An 11,560-nucleotide genomic window follows, 5' to 3' on the forward strand; every position below is an offset into this window, starting at 1 on the left:
CTCTCGCAGGCTGGGAGGGGGTACAGCCCGCGCAGCTGAGCCAGCTGCAGCAGTCGCCGCCGCCCTCCATTCATAAAGGAAAAAAAAAAAAAAAGGCAACAACAACCTCCACCCCTCTTTGTAAAAGAACGACGGCCCCTGGAGGAGCGAGAGCCAGCCCCAGCAATCACGGGTTAAGTTCTTTTCCGGCCCCCCATTCATAAAAAAAGGAGCGCGGCGCATGCGCGCGCGGGGTCTCTTGTGCCCACCCATTCATAGAATCGCGAACTGCGCGCGTGCGCACAGGAGCTCCCTTCCCTCCCATTCATAAAAAAGCCATTTTCCCAGGCAGTGGTTGCAACATCGCCGCGGAGGCAGCGAGAGGGGCTGACAGCGCGGTGCTGGCGCTGAGCAGCGCAGGGAGCAGTGCCGGTTCCTCCGGCCGGCGTCTGTGAGGACAGCGGCGTCAGACCCACTCGGGTTCGGGAATTCACACAGAGGTGGAGCAATGCTTGTGACTCTGTGGCTCCTCAAAGTAAGTCCCCGACCGGCTTCGGGATGTGAAGCTGCCCCTCTCTGAGTCGCGACGCGACTCCCCCTCGGGCTGGGGCAAATGGTGCGCTATTTCTAGGCGCGCCTCAGTGTTCCTTCCCTCTCCCTGCGCCTCCTGGAGCCGCTGCGGTGCGCCGCAGCTCCCTGACGCCCTCGGGTGGGCCGGCAAGGCGCCGGGGGTGTTCACAGCTTGGCACCGGCGTTCCCGACCCCCGGGCACTGCCAAGCACAGCTTCCCCACTCTCCACGACTCGGAAGCTCCGTGCGTGTCCCGGGAGTTTGCTTCTGGCCTGGCCTTTTTCCCCCTGCCACCACCGGCCTCGGGCGCTGTAACAGGCGGCTCTAGGCTCCGTCAGGAGCCACCTCTTGGGTCCGGCGGGCGCCCTCGCCCTGGGCGGCTCGCCCACCCCGGGCTCGCTGCCCACGGTGCCAGCTCTGCCGTAGATCTCCCCAGCCCGCCGCAGCGGCCTATGCTCGACGTAGGTTTTTCTTTCCCCTTCGGAGCCGTGAGGGACTGGGTTTTCTTCCCTTCTGCCTCCCCCTCGATGGTCAGAGCGGGGCTGGCCGGGACTGGGCATTTCTGCTCTCTCTCTCTCTTTGGCGAGGCGGTTCCTTGCCGTCTGACCTTTGCTCTGCTGCCGCATTTTATGCTGTGCAGCTGCCTTGCAGTTGCCTTTTTCTTCCCCGGCCTCTGCAGGGCCCGAGGCTCCTCGGCCTCCTCGTGCCTCCCTATCTCCGGGCACCGAGCTGTGCCAGGTCCCGGGGCCCCCGGGCCGCGCTGGGGCTGTGGTATAGGGGCTGAAGGTGCGTTTCCATAACGCCGGGCGTGTGGGAGCTGGAGGAAGAGGCTGCGTGCGTAGGAGAGATAAGGCTCCCGCTTTCTCTCCTTCCTTCTTGGTGGTACCAGGCTTGACATCACCGAGAAGAGAGAAGGATAGAGACGGTACGTTCTAAAAATTCTGAATCGCCAAGCCTATGGGGGCAATGAAGGGGGGTGAGGGCAAATTTGGTCAGCCAGGACAGCTGGAGCTTGGCTCCATCACTGGGACCAGGGCTTTGCCCAGTTTCCCCTCCATACAGACGATCAAAAAGCATTTAGACAGTAGCTGCTCTTGTGCAAGAAGACGGTTTCTCAATTTTCTTTGATTGGGGTCTGGGGATTGTGGGCAGAGGAGGCAGGAGAGGCGGAAAATGGTTGCATGTCTTGATGGGCTGAGCGATGGACGGGAGAAGCGAACTGGGCTGGAGGGGCTGGATGGTGGGCAGAGGGAAGAGCTGCTGGCTGCCTCCTGTACCGGCTGCTGGATTGGGTATCCATATTGCCAGGCCTGGAAGAGGGCAGAAGGCTGCCTTCTGGCTCATCAAGGCTCAGAGACCACTTCCCCCACCCCAACCCCAGCATGATTCGCGATGAAAGGAAGGTTGTGGGTTCGATGGGGCGCCCAGACCCAGGGTGAACCCCCTCTTTCCTGCTTCCAAACCAGTGGCATGATTCTCTCCAGTTTGGGGAGGGGTGAGAGCAAGTGCATCTCTGTCTGGTTAGCTGACCAAGGCTCTCCAGTCTCTCTGAGCCTCTTGGGGGATACAAAGCTGGCAGGTGAAGGCCCAGAGCGTTTAGGAAATGTGGGTTTATCAATCTCTTAACAAGCACTGTCTGGCCTGAGGCCCTACCCAATATTGCACTGGTGATTTCACAATGTTTAGCGTTCCCCCGGATCTTCATACGAATGGAGCATAAACATCTGAAAGTTTCAGTTTTTCCCTTAGTGTGTGGGTGTGGGGAGAACTAGGAAAGGGAGGGCAGCCATTGACAATGCCCCCCACACCTACCTCTCTCTCTCTCTCCCCACCCCCCCACCCCCAGCCCTCTCTTTCTCCCTCTCTCTTTGCTCTGTCTCCTTCTCTCTCTTTCAGCAGAAGGGTGGGAAAGAAGTTGTAGATGTGTCCAGTGTGAAATCAAATTTTCTGTCTTTCCTAGCCCTTGGGAGGGTCCTCACTTGCCAGAAGGCTCCAGACGAATTCTAATATGAGCAGTGCACATCCTGACCAACTGAGCTGCGTGGCCAGTACTGGGTAGGGGGCATTTTGGTGGCAGATTTCTAAAATCTCCTTGATGGACAAATGTTGGTCAGCTTGATGAGGAAGACTTTAAAGATGTCTCTTGGTTATCTTCCTTCGTAGATTCTGAACTCTAGAGTAAGTGCTCTCCTGCTCATTCCCATGACCTTTACTAAATTACTCTCTGAAATGGCAACATCTCCTTAAAGCTTTGGTAGGGTGAAGTGGGCAGAGACTGATCACATGGAATAGTATGATTCCCGGTTAAAGCAGGGCAGAGGCTGGGGGCATTTGGAGCTCACAGATGTCATTTTTGTTTTCATCCTTCCAGAATAGGTGGAGAGATGGGCTCTTTGGAACTCCACCCCCCCACTCTGGTAAACCTGACATTGCCTCTGCCCAGAGGTTTGGCTGACTTGAAAAACAAATGAAGGCAGCCTTTCAGTGCAGAATTTGAAAGTCAGTGATTTTAAAACTAAGGGAGGAGAAAACACCCATTAACACCTCCAGAAATGTCCCTGAGGTGTGTTGCCCTGGGGTTTAATACTTTGGTATCACCGAAGTATAAATCCTTTGTGTGGGATTCTGTTCCAATGTCTAATGCTATTAGTCCCTTCATGTGACATCTTCCGGCCCCCACGAGTATTTTTCTTTCCCCGGTCCGTCCTCTTGGGTAGGGCCCGGGTGATGGTACCGGGAGGCTTATTAGAGAGGAGCCCCTTCTCTTCAGAGAAGAAGGTCAGTGTTCTTAGAAGGTTACGGCTTTCAATGTGGTTCTGCATCCAGAGTTGTCTGTCATCTGAGCCCTACTGAGGTGGAAGTTCCCTTGTGAGGAAAGCCTCCGGATCTAGGGATAGAATAAAAAATTTTGGATTTAGGATGTCGACATGGCAAGAGTGGAGAAGGTTCCATCTCACGGTCAACTTGGATCTACCTGACAGAAGGGAAAGCAATGACTCATTGGAATATATTTTTACTCTCTCAAAAGAGCCAAAGGAAGAAGGTGATGAAGGGCAACATAACCGAAGACTGTATTACCTCTTCCAGACCAAGGTAGGGGCTGGGTCAAAGCAGATGAGGGGCTAGGAAATGTGCTAAACTTGGCCCTTAGTCTCCCCATCTGCAGAGTGGGGAGAAGAAACTCCTCCCGAGGGGCCAGGGCCAGCTGAGCAGCTAGCAAGTGTGCAGGGCTGGGGCTGTGCCCCTTGTTACTACTGGGTGCCTAGTAAGGAGGGCTTGGTTGTAAGGGAGCCCCTTCCTCCACAGGAGATGTGGGGTGCTGTGTGATGTAAGAGGCGAAGGATGCTTAGCTCTCGAGGGGGCCTGGGGCCACCCTGCAGATCCGGACAGCTGACGAGGCTGGGGATGTATCCGGGACATGTGGCTGGGTTTAAGAGGCTCCACCGTTCAGCTGTGATCACGATTGTTCTTTCCAAGGACAGTCGGTGGAGGAAGCAAGGGCACCGGGGAGGGAGCACAGATGTGCTGGATCTCACGGAGGAGGGAAGGGGCCCTTCTGGGGCAGGTGGCCACTTGCAGAAAAGTGGTTTCCCTTGTCTCTTTCTGGTTGGGGGGAAGGAGGAGTCATTTCCTGCCCCATCCCAGGAGTAAGCTAACGTCTATTATTGTAAGTCCAATTCTTAGTGGACAAATAAAATGATCTTGGTGTCAGTGAGGGGGGGAGTTCTCCCCTGGGGTTTAGATTTCTGGTGCCCCATCCCAAACTTCCATGTGGGCCAGTGGTTCCCCAACTGTACCAGTAGTTAACAGACTTCTAGCCCCATTCTTTGCTCACTCTTGACTTCTAATCCCTCTTTAAGGGGATCTGAGCAGACAACAATTCAGAGGGGAATACATCGAAGCCAGAATTTGTAGCCGGTTAGAATAGCCCAGAGCCAAGTACAGCAAGACCTCTCACACTCACCCTAGCACCGGGGCTTTGGAGCTCAGCTGGTTGTGGAAAAAGAAGAGAAAACGGTTGGGAACTGATAACTGGGGATGGGACAACGTGAGGAAAAGCAGCTGCTTTTGTGATCTCTGACAGGTTATGGCCAGAGGTCAGCTCCTTAGTGCTAGTGGTGGGTGGCAGGGAGGAGCAAGGTTTCTCAGGCAAATCCAGCTGCCTAAATGCTTTATTTGCAGCAGAGATTGTCTCCCTCGATGGAGTGTAGGGAAGGCAAGTCCCTGGCTTCCCTCCTCCCCCTTCCCCCCCTTTAAAAAGTCTTTTTGAAGCAATAAGTCATTACTTAGTTGGAGCTTAATGAACTAAACTGGAGTGTTGTCCCAAAGAACCCAAGCGAGAGTGGTAGATAGTGGTGGGCGGGCTCTCCTGAAGCCTAGAGACCTTTTTCTCTGAGCTGTTAAAGGCTTGAACAGCCTTCCCTGAAGGCACCTGCTGGGACTGAATGGGGCAGTGCAGAAACTACCCTTTCATTCAGAGCCCCTTGCCATTTGGCATTAGCTGACCTGTAGTTTTCAAAGTACAACTGTCAGGTTTTCCTAATATTTCCCAACTCCTCTCCCTGGGATAAGTCCAGGGGAAGGGGTGGATGGGTGGAACAGACATTTAACATGCCTCTTGATTCTTTCCAGCCAGCCTGCATTGAGCTGTCTGCCGCCTTGATGCTCAGCCCCTCCCCACAGGTACACATGCAATGTCAGGCTCACAGACGAAGCCGCAAATACAGGACAGTGTGCTCTGGGCTTTTCGATAGCCTGCTGATTCAGTATTCTAGGACTCTCTTCTTCTGCCTTCCTTTTACCCTAGTTCCTCCTTCCCTTCCCCACAGACCTGGACCAGGAAGCCGCATCCATGAACGTGCCCTAGGGACCCTTAAGTTCAACTTGATAGGTGGAAGGAGACGGGATTCCCGCCCACTCTAGGCTTTCCTTTTAGGGACTGCTTTGTGGTGAGCTCCTACAAATGAGACCCATTCAACCTTAAGAAAACTAAAAATGAAAACTCTTAGAAAAATGGGGGTGTGTGAGGTGACAAAAGGGATGCCAAAGAAAATGGAAGTGAAGATGTCTTGAGCTCTGACCCTTCCTTTAATGACAGATTTCAACCCCCCAGCCTCTGCTTTCCACACTGAAAATTCCCCTAACTGGGGGCCAGTCTGATGTCAGCCCTGTCTGGCTTCATTTCCAGACTGGTTGGGTAAGAACCTGAAGATGGCCCAGTGAGGTTCCCTGAGGGCTGGTGGCAGACCTGGGAGACTGGCGGAGTTCATGGCTATAAGAGAGAAGGGTGCTTCCGTGCCCTTCCATGAATACCCAGGAGTTATTGCAAGTCAGGGTCGCAGGGCTGAAGTTGCAGCCTCTGGAGCCTCTGCTGCCTGGATTCGAATCCTGCCCCGACCACTTGCCTGCTCTATGACCCTTTGTTCTTCCTCTGCAAAATGGGTATTATCCTCCAAGGGGATGGTGAGAATTGAAGGAGAAAATCATTGAGGATTTAGCACAGAGCTTGACACCAAGAAATGTTTCATAAATGCTTGCTGCTCCCCTAATTTTTTTTTTTTTTTTTTTTTTTTTGCGGTACGCGGGCTTCTCACTGTTGCTGTCTCTCCCGTTGCAGAGCACAGGCTCTGGACGCGCAGGCTCAGCGGCCACGGCTCACGGGCCCAGCCGCTCCGTGGCACGTGGGATCTTCCCGGACTGGGGCACGAACCCATGTCCCCTGCATCGGCAGGCGGAGTCTCAACCACTGCGCCACCAGGGAAGCCCTCCCCTAATTATTAATTATTATTAGTAGAAGGTTGGAACGGAGGTAAAAGTTTCCCTTCCTCGTGCTAATCCATAAGGCTGCCACCGAAAATTCGATAGAGGTGCGTCTCTGGCTAAGTGGACTGCTGGCTTTGTTTCTCTGTCCACAGTCTTCCAAATTGGCCATCAGTCTCCCAAACAGCCTAAATGAGGCAAAGCCTCCTCTCTCCTATTTGTATGATAAATCTCTTCCTTCCTTGCCGGGGAAGCAGAGTACATATTAAACTGCACTTAAGTTCGGCAGCGTTGCTCAGACTGGAGGGTGGGTGTGTCCCAGTGAGTAGGGATCAATCTTCTAAGCTGCGGACTTGGGGGGGCGGGGTTTGAGACACCGTCTAGCTGTGTTGAGGGGTTATCAAACAGGCTATCGGGAAGTTGTTTTTCTTGTCAGCCAAATGAATTCCACCCTCCTGCGGAGGGTCCCGGCTAATTGGGAGGTGAGGCCGTGAAGCCTGAGAAGGTTGCAGTGGTACAGCTCTGAGCCCCTGGTGGCCGGAAGGCATCTTCCGTCAGGGTCGTGATAGGGAAGATGCATTTTAGAATATGCCTGCTGGAGCCATCTTGGATGCAGCGTGTCCCAAGAGAGCTGAGTCATCGTGGACTGAGCTCCCACCCCCACGTCTGGCCCTGAGTGCAGGCCCAGATGTTGACAGCTGCCTCTGGAGAGTGATGGGAGCCTGCTAATGCCAATATCCCCATCGCCTGCAGGCGCTGCGCCCACCCTGGCTTCCTGGTGGGACTTTTCCATGGGACTTTTTCCATGAATCTGCCTTGTGATTCCACGGCCTATTAAAATCCCCAAGCACTGCCCATGCCTTTTGCTTCCTCCATAGAAAGTGTGCCCGTTCTTATAGAACCCCAGGGATAGAACCAGGGGAAGGAGAGTGGATAAACTGTATAGGGGAGGGAGTACCCACAGCATGGCCAGTCCCAATCCTAGTCCTAAGAGGCAAAAAGCCCAACTACATGGGGCAATACAACCTTCACACCACCACCGACGTTCTGTTGGCAGGACCCTGAGCTTCTGGAATAAGGGAATCGCGTTGTCTTTGTCCTGGTTGGGGGGTTCTGGCTGAGGCACCTCTTGGCTGGCGCCAGAGTCGTCTCCTGTGCCTCTGTCAGCATTTTCCATTCTTCTGCCTAGTCACACCTTTTCCTCCAGGCAAAGGTCTGGGACCCGTGGCTCCTAACCTTCTCTTGACCCCAAACCCACTTATTCTAGAAGCAAGGCTTTGGAGTACCTGCAAAGAATCAAGTGGGCTGAGGTAGCATCCCCTGAAGTTCTGCCCCGTGGCCAACTTGATCCTTGGAAAAACTCCTCTCTCTGAATGCTTAACTAACATCCCCCCGCATCCAGCCCTGACCCCGGGATCCCCAAAGGAGGCTGCCTTGGCAGATGACTTTTCTTGGTGGCAGACCTGCCAGACACTTCAGTCTAACTCTGCCACGGGGAAGTCTCTTCTTTGAAGATGATGCTCTCCTGACATGTGGAGGGAGCACAGAGGCAGGAGGCAGGAGGCAGGCTACCTCTAGGCAGACATCCTCTGAGTTGGGAGAAACTGTGCACAGAAATCTCTCTCAAGTAGATAGGACTGTGGGAGCAAAGCCCTTGTTCATGAGCCCATAGTTCATGGCTTTGCGAAGGGGAAGTATCAGTTGACTGAGCAATGAACCTTGCAGAAAAGACTTAATGCTTTTTTCCTTGCAGTATACAGATGAGAACCTTGTGGGTAAGCTCCCTTTCATCCACTTCATGAACTTCGCATCTAGACCTAGCTCTTTATTTCAGACAGGCTGGAAAGCATCTAAAGAGGCCCTTCCCCAATTTAACCATTTCTGATCAAACTGTTGTTTCCAAGCAGGGGAAGTATAATAACAGAGTTGCCCTGAATGCCTTTTTTCTCTCTTCATTCTTTACTATAGAGACATTGATAAGTATGGATGTGTCACTCGGGGCAGGTGTCATTCTCCTGTGATTGGAATACTGGCATGACCAACTGTGTGTCCCAAGTCTGGAAGGATACAGGGTTAGAACTGGAAGTGGAAACCTATCCACATCCCCTTCTTAAGCATCACCTTTGAGGCAAGGTGAACCTAATAACGGAGGTACAGGGTCAGCTCTCCAAATCAGAACATCATTAGCGTCTTGAAAAAGCATTTACCGAAACCCCATCCCGTAGCACGTTAATCCAATGGTCTTCCCCCCACCCCCGCCAAAGGTGGTTATCTTTCCCTTTTATCCGAACCCTGGCTATCTGTTGTGTCCCTCACTCCCAAGCCCGGTGGAATCTTCCCAGAGTCTAATCTTTCTCTGGGATTCCAAATCGTGCCCCCTTGGGCAGGGGTCTTGGCCTCTGTTGCTATTTCTTTAAATTGATCTCCAGCCGAATTCTGAATGTAAAGGTCAGCAGGCGAGGAAATGGCACTTTAATAGAAAACAATGTGCACTTTCTAAATTTGAACCAAGCCGTTTCCGCTCTTTGATTTAAGTGACTTCCTGGGGTTCCGTGTCAGGCACTGCAGTTGAATCTCTGGCCGGATTCCAACTTAAAATTGCACTCTCTCGGTGAAATTAGAAACTGATCCAGGGTTGGCTTAGCTATTCTAGTAAATAGCATTTAGGCTGAATGTTCAGCTCAGCACTTGGCAATGGGTGATGTGAGTGCCCCTCGGGAGGATTTCCCATCCAAGTTGTCAGAGGTGCACCTACCCAGGCGTTATTAGCCACTAGATGTTGCTGCTCTCAGAAGTAGTGGTAATAAGTTAATATCCTGGATGTGCAGGCATCAGATACAGCTCTTCCTTCTCTTGTGATTATCTGAAATAAAGGCTTTTGTTTATCCAGCTGATAAACGACATGGGAGCATACAGGGACTGTCTGTCATGGTCCCCACATCCTCAGCATGCAGCACATCGCTTGGTACTTAATACTCGTGCTTATTAGTGCTCAGGAAATCTAAACTGTTGCTCTCTGGGATGGTGATAAGTTAGAGTATGTGCTGTGTGTCAGGCAAAATGCTAGGTCCTAGATATGCATTTTCTCATTTAGTCCTCACAAGAACCCATTTTACAGATGAAAATACTAAGGCATAGAGGTTCAAGAACCTCATTCACAGTAACGCTGCTGGGCAGAGGTGAGAATTTGAACTTGGACCTGATTCCAGAGCCTGTGTTTATAACTGCTAAGCTGTATCTGTCTTAAATCAGGAGCATGTTTCATGGGGGTTATAAGAATGAACTCGGACGGCACAGCTTTGAGCCCTAGTTCTGCTACTGATGGTTTTGTGTGACTGTGGACAAGTTACTTTGAACATTAGTTTCCTGTAACTAGAAAAGGGATAATAATAGTAGTTACATTTTAGGTTTATTGTGAAGAGTCAATGACGTAATAAATATGGTGCTTAGAAGAGTCCCTGGCACATAGTAAGTACTAAATAAGTTATTTCTGCCACTTACTATTGTTGTTGTTGCTGTCATTATTAATCATCTAAGCCATAATGCTGGAGAGTCCACCAGAGGAATTCCAGTTCCCATTTCATTTGGGCTCCCAAGGACCTGACGGGGGTGGGGGTGGTGGGGGGTGTTAACAGGCCACATACTGATGTCTGGAATCCATTCTCTCTTCCGCCCCCGACTCCAGGGCCCCTAGAAGCCTGCTTCTCTACACAGCCCAGGACCTCTGGCCCCATGGAGCCCCCGATCCCACAGAGCGTCCCCTTGACTCCCAGCTCAGTCATGGTCCAGCCCCTTCTGGACAGCCGTATGGCCCACGGCCGGCTCCAGCACCCCCTCACCATTCTCCCCATCGACCAGATGAAGACCAGCCACGTGGAGAACGACTACATCGACAATCCTGGCCTGGCACCTCCCACCGGCCCCAAGCGGACCCGGGGTGCAGCCCCAGAGCTGGCCCTGACACCCGCCCGCTGTGACCAGGACATCACCCACCACTGGATCTCCTTCAGCGGGCGCCCCAGCTCTGTGAGCAGCAGCAGCAGTACGTCCTCTGACCAGCGCCTCTTAGACCACATGGCCCCCCCGCCCGTGGCTGACCAGGCCTCCCCGAGGGCCGTGCGCATCCAGCCCAAGGCCATCCACTGCAAGCCACTGGACCTCAAGGGTCCGGCCGTCCCCCCAGAGCTGGACAAGCACTTCTTGCTGTGCGAGGCCTGCGGGAAGTGTAAGTGCAAGGAGTGCGCGTCCCCCCGGACGTTGCCCTCCTGCTGGGTCTGCAACCAGGAGTGCCTGTGCTCCGCCCAGACGCTGGTCAACTATAGCACCTGCATGTGCCTGGTGCAGGGCGTCTTCTACCACTGCACCAACGAGGACGATGAGGGCTCCTGCGCCGACCACCCCTGCTCCTGCTCGCGCTCAAACTGCTGCGCCCGCTGGTCCTTCATGGGCGCCCTCTCCCTGGTGCTGCCCTGCCTGCTCTGCTACCTGCCCGCCACCGGCTGCGTGAAGCTGGCCCAGCGCGGCTATGACCGCCTGCGCCGCCCCGGATGCCGCTGCAAGCACACGAACAGCGTCATCTGCAAGGCAGCCGCCGGGGACGCCAAGGCCAGCAGACCCGACAAGCCTTTCTGACACCTGGGGTCAAGTCCCGGCGCTTCCCCCTGGAAACTTGGTTCCCTTCTCACACCTGAGAGGGGGCCACCACAGCGAGGCCAGAGGTTTTAGCATCCTCAGGCTGACCCTGCCAGTCTGCCCACTCCCTACCCCCAGCTTCTGAAGAAACAGAGACCACAATCGCCCATTCTTCTCTTCCCCAAAAGGATGAAGAAGCACTTTGGGTTTTTTTTTTTTTTTTTCAGGGTCCTGGAACTTGTGTGAAACAGATAGTGGCAGGGGCGTGGTGTGGTTTGGGGGCGATTTTTCTTTTTCAGAAGATGGAACACAGATGTGGACACATATCCGGAAGTTGCAGCTGCTTGAATGCCTTCCCAGCCCTCCTCCTCCCTCCCTCTCTCCCCGCTCTTTTGCATTCTCTCTGGCTGCCTGGGAGGAATCGGTAACTGAGCGGCCAGGGGACCTTGGAAGAAGACCCTTGGAGTTTTGCCGTCTATACCTTCTTCTCCCAGCCTCTACCCCAGTTTGCCCCGACATCTTGGGGAAGGTGTAGACCCTGGCGATCCCTGTTGTATATACTTGGGAGCCCCCTCGTTCCTCGCTCTGCCCGGAGCCACGGATGGATCTAGGAACCACT

The 11,560-nt window shown here is 53.5% G+C and overlaps 1 protein-coding gene across 2 annotated transcripts; it reads left to right on the forward strand.

Annotated features, from left to right (window-relative positions):
- Positions 1-390: 390 nt before the first annotated feature.
- SPRY4 (sprouty RTK signaling antagonist 4) lies at positions 391-11,058 on the forward strand. Of its 2 annotated transcripts, XM_060008628.1 has the most exons (3): positions 405-514; positions 3,578-3,642; positions 9,995-11,058. In XM_060008628.1, exon 3 carries the CDS (start codon positions 10,042-10,044, stop codon positions 10,939-10,941), a length of 900 nt encoding a protein of 299 aa, XP_059864611.1. In that variant the 5' UTR covers positions 405-514; positions 3,578-3,642; positions 9,995-10,041; the 3' UTR covers positions 10,942-11,058. The 2 variants fall into 2 exon arrangements, with proteins under 2 accessions (XP_059864613.1, XP_059864611.1); XM_060008630.1 differs by lacking the exon at positions 3,578-3,642 and having other exon boundaries at positions 391-514.
- The last annotated feature ends 502 nt before the right edge of the window (positions 11,059-11,560 follow it).

This window comes from Delphinus delphis, chromosome 3, assembly GCF_949987515.2.
Source record: "Delphinus delphis chromosome 3, mDelDel1.2, whole genome shotgun sequence".
NCBI lineage: Eukaryota > Metazoa > Chordata > Mammalia > Artiodactyla > Delphinidae > Delphinus > Delphinus delphis.

Bases quoted from the DNA above. Each gene is read 5' to 3' on its own strand.
- SPRY4 (XM_060008630.1), top strand. From the start codon at position 10,042: ATGGAGCCCCCGATCCCACAGAGCGTCCCCTTGACTCCCAGCTCAGTC.